This window comes from Zootoca vivipara, chromosome 5 (assembly GCF_965207765.1).
Source record: "Zootoca vivipara chromosome 5, rZooViv2.hap1.1, whole genome shotgun sequence".
Classification (NCBI taxonomy): Eukaryota; Metazoa; Chordata; class Lepidosauria; order Squamata; family Lacertidae; genus Zootoca; species Zootoca vivipara.
In genome coordinates this window covers 92,930,236-92,947,094 of record NC_142588.1, presented here as the reverse complement: position 1 = coordinate 92,947,094, position 16,859 = coordinate 92,930,236, and the positions used below count along the sequence as shown (strand labels likewise).

The window sequence follows — 16,859 nt, the reverse complement described above, 5'->3', positions numbered from 1 at the left end:
CCCTAGAGTCGTCCGCAAGTGGACCTAATGGTCAGGGGTCCCTTTACCTTTACCTTTAACAGGATGTCGAGAGACAAAATATTATGGCAGCTGTAAACAAAATTTGCTCCCCTATATTCTATGATTTAAATATCTTAGATAGCAGAGCCAATTACGTCACTAAGTTAATAATCCCAGCCCAACGTAGGGCTTTTATGCTGGCCCGTTTGAATGTTTTTCCCTCGGCATTTGTCAGGGGAAGATATCAAAACATTCCTAGAAACAAGAGATTCTGCAGATGTTCTATGAATGTCCCGGACACTGTAGAGCATATTCTCTTTCATTGCCCATTGTACAGTACACTCCGTCAATGTGTGCTGTCCCCTCTTTTGGGTGGTCTGGAACCCCAGCTAGGTGAAAGTGTGGGATTCTGCCTATCTGACGTTGACCAAAGGGTAACGGCGGGGGTAGCCGAGTTTTTGGTAGCAGTCCTCCAAGGAGCAGGTTAACAAGGAAAACCATATATATATATATATATATATATATATATATATATATATATATATATATATATATACATGTAGCCAACTGCTGCCCTATATATATATATATATATATATATATATATATATATATATATATATATATATATATATTCAAGGCTTTTATATGTTATTCTCACTTTTATGGTTTTATTTGCAAAATGCCTAATAAAGGTTTGATAAGTACCTTTACCTTTAATATGTCAAATAGTCTGGCTCAACCAACTAGGATTCAGTTTGGTGTGTGCGTGTAGTTGTTGCAGCATTTTTTGTTCTAGAGAATGGAGTACCAAGTAGATTCTCAAATTGTTGCTGTGATTTTGTGAGTCACAAAAACTTTGGTTTGGGGTAGCTACTCTACAAGTGGTAGTTATTTGGCACAGTGTATATGGAAATACATGGGGGAGGGGGGAACCTAGTACAGTGTAATGGATTAAAGCAGTAGTAGGCTCCTTCACATAATGCTTAATTTAAGGAACTCACTGCAACAAAATGTGGTGGTTGGTTGCTTAGCTGCCTTCCCAGCAGGTTTACATTCTTTCTTGGTGTGCCATTTTGTCTCTGAAGAGCTGCCCATTGCTTCAATCTAGTGCATCCTGAACAACAGCCAGCAAACTGACATTTCTAAATCACAGAGAACAGCCTTCTTGCAGCCTGGTGCCCTCCAGATGGCTAGGGCTGGTGGGGGTTATAGTACAGTACAAAACTTACAAAGGTAACCAGTTTGGGGATGTTTTGCATAGGGCCTGTTGCTTGGCCTAGAAAATGGTAGGGTGTGGCGATTTCTTGTTTAGGAAAACCACTTTTGTCTGAGTTACACCTGGAACATACAGTGGTAGCTCGCAAGACGAATGCCTTGCGCAACGAAAAACTCTCAAGATGAAAGCGTTTTGCAATCTTTTTGTTGACTCGCAAGACGAATTTTTCTATGGCCGTGCTTCGCAAGACGATTTTTTTTGTTTTTTGTTTTTGCTTTGCTTTGTTTAAATTGGAAAACCGCAAGACGAAATTTTCGCAATACAAAACGATTCACAGAACGAATTAATTTCGTCTTGCGAGGCACCACTGTACTTCCAGAATCCTCTGGGGCACAGACAGGTTGTCATCATGAGCATTTAAAGGAACTTCGTTCCCAGCCATGCCACCTGCCCATCTAGTTCAGATACGACTCCTCAGACTGACAGGGACTCTCCAGGGTCCCGTGCAGAGCAAGAGTCTTCCCCATCACCTGCTGCCGGTTATTTCTCTGAAAGCCAGGGATTGTCAGGTGCACAGTTCATCAGCATACAACAAAAAGGAAGGTAGAAAGGGTCCCTGAGGAACGGGTGGTCTCTTCCATTGAATGTAGAATAGCTGCCTTGGAAGCAGATACACTTAACGATAATGCCGTCCTTGACAGATAACACTACTTTTATACATTTGAAGTGTTATGGGCTAAAGCGGTCCTTTTTATCTGACATCCTTGTAAAGGTCCAGGTTGTGCCACTGTTGAGACAGCTACCACTAAGACGCCGCGAGGCTACTGCAAAATAGGTCCGCATCACTCCATTTCTAATTGTGGCAACAGGAAATTCATCCTTCCTCCTGTGAGGAGTTTGGTATTCTGCAGGTGGCTTTCAATAAGTACATTTGTTTTGGAAATTTCCATTATTGGTCCTGTGCGTCTGAAGAATAGCTATTTTTAGCGTGTGCAGGGGGCTAGATTTCTGGCTGGAGTGAAAATTAAATGTTTGCACCGTGCTTGAAAGTCTGCGGTTGCCTCTTACATGTTGGGGTCGGCTCTTTGCCACTGTGATGTGTGTGGATGTGCTGTTGCTGCCCCCTGTCGAAGTGTTAACTCTTTCACAGAGGAAAAGCTTTGTGCCTTCAATATTTTCAGAAGGCAAATGAGTCCATAGAAGCTTATGCCATAATAAATGCTGTAGCTAAATGCTGGGTTCTGGGGAAGTGAGTAGCAAGTGACAGGATTTGATTTGAGAAGTCCAACGGGACGTGTTTGAAATATCATTCCCATCTGGAACGGGGTGCTCACTCCACTTTCCAAGAACAAGTGTTCCTTTGAATTAAAGTATAATTCTCAGGAAAACAGCCTTCGTTAACAGCCATCAACAGGTTTCCCACTCCTATCAGCCCACCACCCATTCCCACCCACCCACCCCCACCACCCTCTGAATATACATAAGGGTCTGGCTCTTCTGTTTCAGCGTATCTGAAGAAGTGTGCATGCACATGAAAGCTCATACCAAAATAAAAACTTAGTTGGTCTTTAAGGTGCTACTGAAGGAATTTTTTTATTTTTCTCAGGAAAACAACAAACATCATGCACAAACAGTTTCATGATGAAGCAGGGTTATGGCTAGCTCAGAGGGTGGGAAAGAATGTTCATTTAAAGGGTAGGCCTTGAATTGCTGCTTGCTTCCCACTTCTGAGCAATTACGGTTTAAGAAGAATGGGCATGTTTGTGACAAAGATGGTGAGGTCCCTGGAGAGTCAGATCCTTATAAGGAAAGAATGGAAAGCGTTTGGCTTGGAGATGAGACTGGGTAGCTCCGTTGGTTAGAGCCTGATGCTGATAACGCCAGGGTTGAAGGTTCAGTCGCCATATGGGGCAGCTGCATATTCCTGCATCGCAGGGGGTCGGACTAGATGACCCTCAGGATCCCTGCCAGCTCTGTGATTCCATGATTCTCTGAAATAATACAATGGCAATCTTCAGGTATTTGAAGGAGCCACTTTAAATGGTGGATCAATAATTTGCTCCAAAGGGGCCCAGACCAGTGGGTTCAAATTTCAAGGAAATCAGTGTAGATGAAATTGACAGGATTAGGCTGCCTCAGAAAGAGGTCAAGTCACCACCTCTCAAGGATGCTGTAGGAGAGCCAGTCTTCTTCATCAGCATGGGTTTGAACTAGGAGACCTTTGAGAACCCCTTTGACACCTTAGCATGTCTGATTTCACGGCTAGTGTACTGGGAAAGTGTGCCTGAGGGGGTGTTATACTTTGCAAAGCAGCTGGCTTACAGAGTTCCTGATTTTAATGTTTCTTTATTGCTGTAGCCTTCATTGTTCTCCTTTTGTTTGTTTTCATAATGCCAAACTTTACATTCCATTTCCCCCCTCCTGTAAGAGGTTTTACTTGAAGACTCCCATTCATTAAAGGACCTGACTGTTTAATAATGTGTGTGTTTGTTTGTGTGTGTGTGTTTGTGTGTGTGTGTGTGTAAAAACATATATATATATATATTAATGCAAGCAGATACTGATTCTAGGGTGGTGCTGCTCGTACACTAGAATAGCCGACTCCCAGAAAACCTTGTTTGCTTTGGTGTTTGATGGCTCATGACTTCAGCTGTTAAAATTGTGCGGCTTTTGGGCTGCTGTGTGTATGCTGTACTGTGCGCATTTTGTTTTTGTACATTACATTATTTTTACTGCTGTAAACCACATGAATATGTTTCTAATGACAAGTGGTCTACAAATATTTATAAATAATAAATTCTGATCTCTTTATGTGTGCTGAACTTGGTTGAATAATTGCTGAAGTAATCCAAAGGCAAAGGTAGTTTTTGTCAGGTCCCTAAAAACCTTTACTGTGAATGTTTAGGTTCATTTATTCAAAGCCTTCTCACTCCCTATCTCCAGAGCAGCTCATTGGATGCCAGCTTTGAGCTGTTGTTTGAGAACAAAGTGACAAATAGCTTTATGTGTGAGGCAGTTCATCGTCTTCAGGCCTGTTCTAGCTTCAGAAAGAATTGCCCTGGTACAGCTTGCCTTAACTCTGAACCTCCGTTCTCATCACCTTCTTATTTACATTACTAGTCAAAGTTGCCTCTGGGAGGCGGCAGCAGAATCCAAGCTATGTTTAGCAGAAGTAAGTGTTGCTTCCTTTCCCTTTGGTTGCAAGACTTTGCTCAGTACTTTGCAGCTCTAAAGGTGTGGTGCTCTTTACAATTCAGTGAAATGTAATTGCTCTCTTTGCTTTTCTCTTTTCTTCCTCCTTCAGGACTCCTGAACAGTGTCCAAGTGTAGTTTCCTTGTTGTCAGAAAGTTATAACCCCCATGTCCGCTACGGAGCAGCCATGGCCCTAGGAATCTGCTGTGCTGGCACCGGGAACAAGGTAATGTCATCATCATCATCATCATCATCATTTGTTTACACCCTGCCCATCTGGCTGGGTTTCCCCAGCCACTCTGGGCAGCTTCCAACAAAAGATTAAAATACAATAATTCATCAAATACTAAAAACTTCCCTAAACAGGGCTGCCTTCAGATGTCTTCTAAAAGTCAGGTAGTTGTTTATTTCTTTGACATCTGATGGGAGGGTGTTGCATAGGGCGGGCGCCACTACCGAGAAGGCCCTCTGCCTGGTTCCCTGTAACTTCGCTTCTTGAAATGAGGGAACTGCCAGAAGGCCCTCAGCGCTGGACCTCAGTGTCCAGGTAGATCGATGGGGGTGGAGATGCTTCTTCAGGTCAACAGGGCCCAAGCTTGCTGTCCTTCCTCTTTCATCAAGTCTGCTACCTATACCTGAAGAATTCACGGTTGGAAGGAACTCCAGAAAGTCCACCCTGCCCAATTAGTGCACCGTACAGTGTGCTGCATATAACCGTGATTCCTTGTGTTAGGATTGCAGCATAAGACTTCAAAATAGAAAAAATGGATCTATCATCTGATTTAAAGTCAATTTAATGTATAATTTTTGAAGAAGAATACATCCTATCTTTGTTTTTAGGTGATACAGACCCATCTGACAAGTTATTCCTTCCTAGGAGATAAAAGGAGATAAATGATTCATAAAAAGGTGCATGCTCTCTGCAGTTTTCCTAAGTGTTTGTCAGGGGCACTTCCCAGCCAAAGGAATGCACACAGCAGATAGTGAACTCTTTATTGTCAAAGATAACACTTACAGTCACTTCTACAACTCTGGATACTGACAGACACCAATTGAGTGTCTCTAGGCAGCTATTCCCAGGCCAATAATCTCAAATGGACTTGAACTGAGGGCCTTCATGGGCCACTGCTTTGCTGTTAGGCCTCCTGCAGACCAGCTCTTCATCTCTCTGTGCCTTTCCACCATGATCAATTGCTGGCTTTTCCTGTCTCTGTGTAAGCTACCCCTTCCTGTTTGCAGACTCCCATATAACAGAGCATCTGCTACATTCAGCTCACGGAGTCTGCTCTGTGCTTTTTGCCCTCTCACATTCCTGTTTTCCTTCATCTTCTGAGGGTCTCCTTCGCCTTTGCCACACTCTCACATGCTCTGCAGCGGCCTGATATACCCGGATTAACTTTCTGGAATTGATTTACTGCCAGCGACTGGCAGCATGCTGACATGTGTGCACTGGAGTCTTGACTCGGGAAAGGGGGGCAGCGGTCTGTGGGGACCTGTACCAGCCAGGAGGCAAGAATCTGAGGCAGGAGAAGCGTCGGAGCCGGAGGAAGAGGCAGGCCAGGCAGGTGAAGACCCAGGTGCTTCCTCACCCTTGCTTGCACCACTGTCTCCCAGAACCAGGAGAGAATTGAAGAGGGAAGAGCAGAGTCCGCTTTCACGCAGGCGTAGTCTCAAACGATGTGCATGCAGCCCGTTGGGGGAAGGTACATAAACTGGTAGAGAGATAATGGAATGGTCCCCTGTTGCCGATGGACCTGGGAATAGCTACCTAGATGCTAGATTGGTGTTTATAGATCTCCAGAGCTGCAGGAGCAACTGCCCTTTGACAATAACAAGTTCACTCTCTGCTGTGTGCATTTCTTGACTGGCATTTCACTTTGCTTCACCCACCCACAAATCCATTATGACCCCTTGTTCAGACTCCTTGGCCCGTCTCTTGAAGAGGCATTTCCTTTTAAAGATCTGGATCTTCCTCTCCTCCCTGTGCCAGGGCATGCTCTCTCCACCAGACAGTGGTGTGGACTAGGCACCTATGTTACAGGAAGGAGTGGAGTACACCCCAGTTTTACCCCCTCTTTGTAGTGCTAGCATCTGCCTGTAGTGGACAAAAATGGTCAGCTGTTTGGTATTCACAGTCTGAGTCTGTTTTATTTCTCAATTTGTATGGGCAGGATAATAGAACCTGCTTGGCTGCAGCTCTGTACTTTTTTATTGTTTATTTCTAAAATAAAGGATCTTGAGCATCTGTTTATATTAGTGTGTCTTCCAGGGCCTGCATCAACCTATTTTAAAGGCCAAGTTAATATTTTAGATTGGAGACGAAGTTAAGCTTTTAGTTAGGCCAAAGAGGCACTTCCCTCACGCATCCACTATAAATAGGCATCAACTCACGCAATGTTACAGATTAGGCCTGGACCAATAAATGCACAAAAATACAACTCAGCCTTGTAAAAGGCCATATAATTAGAGCAAAGGTTTTGGAAAGCTTGTGCTGTGAAAAAAAACAAAAAGATCAGAATAATAACCCCTCACACACTAAAGCTGTACTTCATCAGCCTTTCTTTTATTTAAGACATGGCTTTGCTTCTTCAGGTGATTTTTAAATATGATTCTATCAAGGATGTTATAGTAGTTTGATTTCCTGTGTCAGCCTGGCGGGTGGGGGGGGCATTGAACTGCACGCCCTTTGAGGTCTCTTCCACCTCTCTGATTCTAACTGGGTCATCGGATCCATTTTCCAGCTCTAAAGTGGGTTAGCGAGTAAATTTGGCAGTATGCATACTCGGCTGCTACTGGGAATCCCCACAATGCTGATTCAGGTGTGTGAGAGGCTGAGGTTCCTACAGCCCATTCTGTGCTAAGAGTATTGCCTTCTGATGCACATCAACATGTCCTGGGTTTTGATGGTCAGATGTAGAAAAATTACTCTTCCAGGCCTTCAACTAGGTTTGCATCAAATTGCAAGTTTCTGTGTGGTGTGAGGTGTTTTTTTTTAAGGGGGGGGGGAAGCGTGCAAATACCCAATTTTTCTAACAATCTGAGTGCGTTTGAATTACATAATACAGTACCACATTTCAGCTTTTAGTCACATGGAGGTACACAATTTTGATACCCCCATAATTGAGGAAGTCATCCATGTGTTTTGGCCTATAAAGTATTTCCATACCTTTTAGATATTCCCTCCCTTTCCTCACATGCTTCCCCACAACCCAGCTTCTTAAGTTTTTAGAGGTCCAATTCAGAGACTGCTCCTTTGAGAGAGGTGAAAGTGTGTTTGGGGAATAGGATTTTCTCAGTGTGAGCCCTGAGGCACATCAATGGGTCAACTAAAGTGCATTGATGTTCGAGGAGCTCATGAAGCCTGGTAGTGGCAAGACAAAACACAACTCCCCGTTGCCTAAAATAGGCATCATTTATAGCATCAGATAAATTGATTACCCGTCACACCTAAGCTAACAAACACAGATTTCCTTCGGGAAAGTGTTAAATCTTCCTTCTGTTTTTTGAGCTTAAATTGAGGAAATAATGCTTTTTAGAAAGCAGTAATCGCTGTTTTCACACCCTTTGCCCTGCTATCCGAGTGGTGGATAAATATATCAATCTCAATAAAAATAAGCAAAGCTCTATTCCGTGGCCTTCTTGAAGATCCTCATCTGATAATCCTGATGAAAGCCCAGTGTTTGAAAAGTAATACAGTTAATATTATGTGTGCTCTTCTTTTTCTCCGAATAGGAAGCAATTAATTTGCTCGAGCCAATGACAAATGATCCTGTGAACTATGTGCGTCAAGGCGCTTTGATTGCGTCTGCCCTTATCATGATCCAGCAGACAGAGATCCTCTGCCCAAAGGTGAGTAATGGATCTTCAGCCAGGGAGGTATGCAAGAGAGAAAAGCCCTTGGCTGAAGGAGACAGAAGCTTCTGCAGTCCTGCAATGGCAGTTGTTTTAGCGAGTGGCATTCTCCAAGGAACAAAACTATTTGAGTTCAGTAAATTGCAAGAGATGCTTGGGCACGAGTATCATTTTATCAAAGTGTGCCATCTCCAGGGAGCTTACCTTTGTTGCTGTCCAGGGGACAGAAACCTCAGAAACGCTCCTCTTTTCCCAGGCAAACCACTGAGGTCGCTGTTGTAAACTTGGAGCAGTTTTCATTTTACCGCCTTTTTGACTGGACTATTGGTCTTTCAGTTTGCATTCAGTGGCATGTTTGATTTTTCACCTTTCCCTGGTTTGTGACTTGGCCTTCAGTGCAAGGAAAAGCTAAACAGGAGGGTAGAAACTCTTCAGAGGCCAAGGCCACAGGCCCAGCACAGGTAGATGACCAACTGGGTTGATCCATTGCACGGTTATGAAGACAGCAGAGCTCTGGGTGCAAATGTGTTGATTTGATGGGGACAATCAGCATATCCAATGAATGTTCTTAATGGGTCGTCCATGCAGAGGAATGTGCTGCAGGTCAGGGAGTCGTCATTTCTAGTCTCCAGTGGCAAACAGGCAGCCTCTTGGGCCTCTGAGTTTGGCTCAGGAGCACATTTCTCTCCCAGTCTAGATTGTGGGATTGGCTGCCCACAGTCCTTCCCAGGCTAAATGAAGCTTTAGTTCGTACCATGCAGCCTGAAAAGGCAGCGATGGAGCATCATGTTGGTGACTCATTTTTCAGTATCGCTTTCTCAAACTTTCTTGGAAGCGCTGCTCTCTAGGATATTGTCCCACATTTTTTTTACTGAATTTGGAGGTTTCTTTCACTTCCGTATAGCAAGGCTGTACGTGGGCCCTTGGTCCATACTAATAAATACCATGTGTGAGCATATCTTGTTTCTGGTAGGAAGGTTTTGTAACTTAGCTATACTGGATTTCCTGGAACAGGCCACCGTTCTAAATTGTTGTGCATTTTTTGAAGTGTAACTCTTTTCTTTAAAAATAGCACCTTGTCCTGGGAAACTACATGTTTGGCTTTCCGGGAAAGGCGTCCTGGATTAAGTCAGCAATGTACAAAAGTAAAATGCCTTCTCGAAACTGCAGTTTAAAAAGAAATATTCTTTCTCAATGTAGGTTGGGGTAGATTCAGTTTAAAACAACACACCTGTAGCATAAGACATCTGAGAACATCCACATGTAAAAGCCTCCCTGTATGTACAAAAGTGCTAAGCAAGAGGCCTAAAGCAAGAGGCCTTGGCAAGCATCCTGCTAGGTTGTTCCAACTCTCTGATGCATGTAATGTCATTTGTTAATAGATCCGATGTAAAAGCATCATCCTGTTCTTTTGCATGTTAGACTTACTTGGGAAATTGGGAGGCATCTACTGAACGTGAGCCCAGCTCTCTCCCTTTCCTGCTGCTACCACATATTGTGCCAGTGGTGTGTTATGTGATATGCAAGACACAGAAGTGAGAAGCTGCCTTTCCGGAGTTCTTGCAGTCTATAGAAGATGGGCAAGAAAGGTGCTGGGCCTTGGAGATCTGTACTTTGTAATCATTACTGGGGCTAAGATATGGGGGAATAGCCGAAGAGCTTCTGTGGTTTAGGAGAGGCTGGTGAAGAAGGCTACCTTGATCTTTGGGGTAGTGCGTCTGGCTGTTAACCAGAAGCTTGGTGGTTTGAGTCCAACCAGGGGCAGCTGTGGGCAGGATTCCTGCATTGCAGGGGGTTGGACCAGATGATCCATGGGGTCCCTTCCAATTCTATGATTCTAGGGCTGTCTGTAGTCCAGACTTTTAAAAAATAAATGTGTAAACTGTATAAATTATTTAAATCAAGACGAGTTACATGATTTTGCCTATTTTACATTATTCTGACCCACCACAGATTTTTTTCCGGGCAGGGGGAGTGGCAAGGAGCTGAAGGTCTGTACTCTGAACATGGGCAGTTTTATCCTGCATCTCTTCTGGCACCTGGGACATTGCCCACACTGTGTCGAGCCTGCCACAAAACCCTTGAGGATTAAAAACTTGATTTATTATTTTTTAAAGAGGGGCGGGGAGCAAGAGATTCTCAGAAAGCTGAACCAGGTATAACATTTTAATGCTTAAGTTTTCCTTGGTTCCTGTGAAGTTGGAGCAACATGTGTTCTTGATTAAGTAAAATGCTGCATTTTGAAATTCTAGGCAGCGATAGAAAGCACCTTCAGATTTCATTGACCAATAAAACACTGAACAAATGTAGTCAAGACTGAAAGCAAGGCAGTCGTAAGTGCAGTGTAGTCTCTAAACCGGTATGCAATTTTTTAAAAGTGCACATGTCACACAGACAATATTGATGTTTGTTCCTTAAGCTTGCCCACAGAATTGGCCCTGCCACTTGTTTTACTGGATGCAAAAGGGGCGAAGCCTCGTTGAAAATAGGTCTGAATTTTTAAGCCAACCTGTACAATGAACCAGGGGAAATTATTCTCCTTGGTCCACCATACCAACGGGGACCACAGCCAAACACGGTGTGCATCATTCCTATCTATCTCTGAACAAAAGGAGAAGCTCACGAGGCTGTATCTCTTTCTGGCACGTAGTTTGTAGAGCAATGCAGAGTTCTTATCAGGTAAAGAAAGCTAGCTCACTGAATAGGATCTGTTCGGAAGAGCAAGGACCTGTCTTGTTTTCTAATGGTTTTATGCAAGCCGCTTTGGGATCCCTTTCAGCAGTGGAGCCGGGTGTAAATGCTTTACCTAATAATCTATGAATACAGCCGAGGATGGGGAAAGTGGAACTTGATCTGGATGAGCTCATAGATTACTCTAGAGAGCAGGATAATAAGCCCTCCGGCTAGATGCTATTGTTTTACCAGCTTGCTGCAGAAGAAGGAAAGGGGGTAGGTATTGGTTGACCCAAAGCTGATTTCTGTACAGCTTGGAAGACATGGGAGCAATTAGCCTTTTTTATTTTCAAAAAATGAGCTAGATCGAGTGGAGAGTTAGTCTTAGTGCAGTGGAGCATAATGTTGGACTTGGACGTGGAAGACCTATGAAGCTGGACTCACTTCAAGGCCCTGGCAGATCCAGACATTCTTGGCACCAGTACCCCATCCATAAAATGGGAATGATGAATTTTCCCTTGGGGTGGTGGAAACACAGAATTAAATTCAGGGCCAGCCCAGGACATTTCAGCACTTGAGGCGGACCCCAAAATGGCTCCCCCCTGCCCGCCAGGGAAGAAAGGGTAAGAGGTGGTCTACATCTTATGGTCGGGAACAAGGGAGGAAGCAAATCAACATCAGGATCTGCTGGTCCAGTGGATTCTGCTGCCTGAGGCAGTTGCCACGCTGTGCCTCGGGTGGGCTGGCCCCAATTAAATGTTGTGGGGGTGGGGTTGTGGCACTGCAGTAAATGCAACCTGCCATGGGGGATTCAAACCCAAGCTGCTTTTGCTCTGCATTGCATTACTAAAAGAGCTGCATCTAGCCACACAAGTCACATTATTTTGCAATTGGCTGTGTAAATTGAGAGCCATGGATTGGGTACTGGATCTGAACTGGGAACTCCTGGCTCCAGATCCCTACATGTGCATGAAGTTCACTGTGAATGGACCTGGGCAAACCTACCAGGACCCCAAGACATAAGAGATAACACAAAGCTTTTATATTACGCTGAGCTCAAGCACACTCTTTCTGCCTGTGGCTTCCCACAAATGCTATTCCTTTGGCTTCTTTTTTTCTTTGGAGCCCCTTTCATGGTGCTGGTTCTAGCCTTCAGAGGACCAGTTACTTGCTCCCATGTAGGGCTGCCTGGGAATTGAGATCAGTGTCAGAACCCCTGCTCTCAGCGCCACCTCAGGAGACTCAGCAAGTGAACATGGCCCTGCAGTGCCTCCCAGTTGGAATTGACCCAGCCCCTTCTTCATGTGGCATCTACCAGAAACAGAACACACCTTTACTCCAATGTGAGTGAAACTAGCCAAGTCTTACACTTGCTAGTTTTAATATATAACATAACCTACTCTTGCAGCTGCCAGGCTTGTGTTTCTGTTTTGTTTTTAAGTTTCTGGTTGCATTTCTTTGCATTTTTCTGATCATATTATACCAGCAATATATCCAATATTCTGTGGTATCCAACGAGTGCGTCCTGCCAGCACAAGGATCAACGCTTGCTCAATTAAACTTTCCTCTCCTGGCCCCCACACCCTGCACCCTTCCCCAAAACTGCTGCAGGGGTTTGGGGGAACCCCAACAACAGATCTAAGGGGCGTGGGGGGGGGGACTTCCGTTGTGCCAGCAGAAATCCTTACACTGATGGGGCATGTTATTTGGATTACCGTCCTGTGCTTTTATGGATTTGTTGCGTGCCGCTTTGAGTACTTTTAATAAAAGGGCAGGTTATAAGTTTATTATTAACCTTCCTTGCAGTGAGTGGCCACAGTGTTGGTGGTTTCTGTTGCGTTGGCTTGTGTTGTGGGGCTTGCCCTCAGTTCACTCAGGGCAAGCAAGTATGGCTTATGTGCCCTCAGACAACCCCTGTGCTCCCGTGGCAGGTAGCACAGCATTCCTCGGCAAAAGGATTGACGTGGACTTCGCCAGCCGGAATGCAGAAAATGCAGGAGCCGGTGCTTCTGAGCAACATCACATAGTCCATAAAGCCTGTCAGTTGCACAATGGACTGGCAAAAGGGCTTCATTTCCAGGAGCAGCTATGAGCTGTCGAGAATGAGCCGTCCTGGCAGTTGGAGCTATAAACTGAGCTGCCGTGTTTGGGGAGCAGCGTGTATGAGCTTCCTTTTAAAAAGTGGCGCTGATGGACGCTCCACCATGTATCAGTCCAGCAAGAGCAGGCGCTCTTAAAGACATTTTCAGGCAGCAGTTGGGAAGACCTCCTTTGACCTGCAGTGCATCTCAACCGGGCCTGGAGCCAATCCCCACAATGGCTGATGGTGTCAGGGGAAATAGGGCCCCGGTTTCTCCCTTGCAGCTGCTTATTGTGGTAGCTTAAAGCAGCAGTGGGGGATGCGCGTGGTGCTGTGGTTTAAACCACTGTGCCGCTTGGAAGGTCGGTGGTTCGAGGCCCCGCGACGGGGTGAGCTCCCGTTGCTCGGTCCCAGCTCCTGCCCACCTAGCAGTTTGAAAGCACGCAATGCAAGTAGATAAATAGGTACCGTTCTGGTGGGAAGGTAAACGGCGTTTCCGTGCGCTGCTCTGGCTTTGCCAGAAGTGCCTTAGTCATGCTGGCCACATGACCCAGAAAAACTGTCAGCAGAAGCGGACAAACACCAGCTCCCTCGGCCTGTAGAGCGAGTCGTTCGTGACTGGACTTAACTGTAAGGGGTACTTTTACCTTTACCTTTACCTAAAGCAGCAGTGGTCAGCCAAGTGCTTAGAGCGTATTTATTTTCTGCATTTATATCTCACTTTCCTTACATCACAGAAGCCAAGGATTCCCAGGCCATCCACACATCTAGGCACTGACCAGAACTAGACCTGCTTAGCTTCAACAAGGTTGTGGCCTCCTGTGCTTTTAGAACATATCCTCAGACATGAGGGTTCCCAGAGTTTGTACCACAAAGCTAGCACAAAACTTCACCAGGAGTTGGGAAGAGATAGGACAACACTGGGCTTCAGGTGTTCGCAAGGCCCTCTCTCCCAAGTACGTCTGTGTTGCGGTGGCATAAAACTAGGGTTTGCGGCACAAAACTGGCTTGTAATTTTGACATGAGCAACACTGGTTTATGTGTGTTCAGTAGGATCCTGATTTTAATGTGTCAGTGTATGCTTATAGGTGGTCCCACAGAATAGAACACAATTTTGATTTTTGAAGGGTTGTTTGGGATTGGACGGTTTGCAATTAGCTTGGTTACTTTCTCCATGGCATTGAGTGGGGAGTGCTGTTCAGGTCTTTACCAGCCTGTTTAATTTTGACCCCTCACCAATAAAGCATGGCTTGCGGAATTCCTTTTGACTTGAAGGCTTGCTGTAGATGTCCTTGTGCCCAGTGAACTTTGGAGGAAGAGATTGTGCCGCTTTGCTCTGGAGTGCTGTTAACAAGATAGCTGAGCTGTTCTGGCTTTTGTCAGCCATTGAGATGGTGAATGGCCTGCCGCAAATGAAGTGGAGTGAATTGCTGCCTGTGTTCCAACATTGCCCTGGACGCCACCCAAATGTACCCCAGCAGGACTTTTTCTAAGGCCGTAAAACTTCAAAGAGCCACGGAGTTCTGTCGAGAGGGTGGAGGGCACGCAACCCACAGACAGGTTTCATACCTGGCTCTAAAAATATCGCCATGCGGCACATCCTTCCCAGTTCCGGTCTTCTGGCCTGGCAGACCTAAAGAGCTGACAGTTAACCACAATGGTAGGGTGTCTAGAAGGAAGGGTTTGGAGGTAGTCTTGCTGTGAAGGGAAGTGCTCTTGCGCGCGCACACACACACACACATTTCAGGGGGGTGGGCTGAGAACTTCAATGCGCAAGTCACCTTCCCAGTGGGCTGCAATCCCTGCTGTTAATTAGAGGAAGAGGGGGTACTAAAATCATTTAGATTTTTCTCTTTGGGCACCCACCCCATCCGGGGTTATACCGTAGGATTCACAAACTAGCAAGTGTAGGCTTTATGAACAGGGCAGTGTGCATTATGTCCTTGGCGTGGCAGGGAGTTGAAATTCTGCACTTGAAATTGAGCACCAGGAAACACTGGGTTCTGCAATAGATATAAATTATTTCACTTGGCAGAATTGATTATCTAGTTTTTACTATTTTGCATATGTCTTTATTAGTCAAAGGGGGAGGAGAAGGAGTTTTGCCCAAACCACCTCTCTGGCTTCTGCAGAGTCTTAGCAGACATCATCCCATATGTTTCCCAGCACATCTTTGCTGTCCCATGAGGACTTGAAACATGCTGATGGGGGTGTTAAATGTGAACCCTGAGTTTTTGGGGAAGGTACATTTTGTGTCCAGTATTCTGTGGGCTTTCTGTGCTCCCCTGGAATTTGTGGGTTTAACGTGGAGTTTCCTTCAGGTGTTGTGCAACTGTTTACTGGAGCAATTGTATCAATGGCCTGGGTCTGAAATATGCCAAAGAATGCAGAGACAACAACAGAGGTTCTTTTGCAGCCTCTGGCTGCTTTACATGTCATCTTTGAGACAGAGTTTCAGCCACACACCTTTTTGGCTTTTGTTCTCTGTAGAACTTACAACATGTATAGCTGTCAGAGGTAGTTTGCAAAAAATTCCCCATCTCCCTCTTTTTTGGTTTGATTTCCATGCCAAAAGCAGGCAGGCCATTTTTATTGTAGGAAAAGCCTCTTTCTGTGGAGAGGGTTAGGATAGTGGTGGGGAACCTGTGGGCCTAGACTCCACTTCCCATCAGCCCAGCCAGTGTGGCCATTGGTCAGGGATGATGGAAGTTGTAGTCCAGGGACATCTAGACAGGCCCACATCATGCTCTAAGAATTTCTCACTTAAAATGCACATACACCCAGAAATGCACAACCACGAATCAATGTAGTCCTGTGAAACATTTAGTTGGGCCCTCATTGTTAAAAATGAGCCGTGCCTCTAGTTTACTCAGGTCAGTAATTCCCCAGTTGCGTGCCACGGCGATGCTTGCACGAAGCAACAAATTGAATAAATGCTGCGATGATGAATCCCAAGGCCTCCGAAAAGGCGGCTTTCTTGGTATGTGTATGATTCATCGCAGCTCTAGCCATGCCACTTTTCAGCCAGTCTCCCCTTTGAGGTACGGAGGTAGAAATCTGACACACTGTGTGCAGTGAATGTGATTGGGTGCAGGAAAGCAAGCAGAATTGCCTAACACCTGACAGGTGGTTTGCCTGCTGCACCTCTGTGTGAGTGGCTGTTCTGGAAGGCCATTTAGATCAGGGACTTGGGCAACAAAAAGGGGGTGGGAGATCTGGGTTCCTCTATGGTGTGTGATTCTTCTGTGTTCAGATGACAGGCATGCTTAAGCTCTCAGAACCGACTCTGGCATTGCCATCAATCACCTCCCAGTCGGATGTGGCTTGCCAGTCCCTGGACTGCATCCTAGAGCATCGCTGGTGGCGCTGAATAGCTTCCATACCCAAGTGCTGTGTCTCAGGGGTCCGGCCAGCCCCCCCATCATGTGCAGAGCCCTTTGCTGTCAGACTGCAGACGCCAGTGTGAACATTAGCAGATCTGCGGAATGTCTCCCAGCTCCGGCTGTGATCTGTTTCTCTGAAGATTTGATATTACGGTGTGGATTCTAGATCATGGCCCGTGTGGCTAGCAACTTTTTTCTTTATCTTTTTTTATTTTATTTTCAGAGTTTATAGCAACTGTCAAGGTCTTATAAACAACATGAGCCCACATGTTCTGGAAGCCACAGGAATGAAGAGGCAGCACCCTGGGCAAAAAGCAACCTGGTTTTAATCTGTCTTCCACGTGCTGCTGCAATGCCTTTTGGTTTCTGTCTCTCCCCGCTGACACCCCCCCCCCCAAGCACAAAGTGTTGAAAGAAGCTCAAGCACAACATCTCCTGCTCTGCTGGAATATTTTAGGC

The 16,859-nt window shown here is 45.4% G+C and overlaps 1 protein-coding gene across 1 annotated transcript in view; it reads left to right on the top strand.

The window, feature by feature from the left end:
- The window catches only part of PSMD1 (proteasome 26S subunit, non-ATPase 1), an 81,912-nt gene that overhangs the window by 47,033 nt on the left and 18,020 nt on the right, over positions 1-16,859 (top strand). The window contains exons 17-18 of the mRNA XM_035133918.3: positions 4,524-4,638; positions 8,145-8,261. Of these exons, the coding sequence (XP_034989809.1) occupies positions 4,524-4,638; positions 8,145-8,261 (232 nt within the window). The remainder of the gene's footprint in view (positions 1-4,523; positions 4,639-8,144; positions 8,262-16,859) is intronic.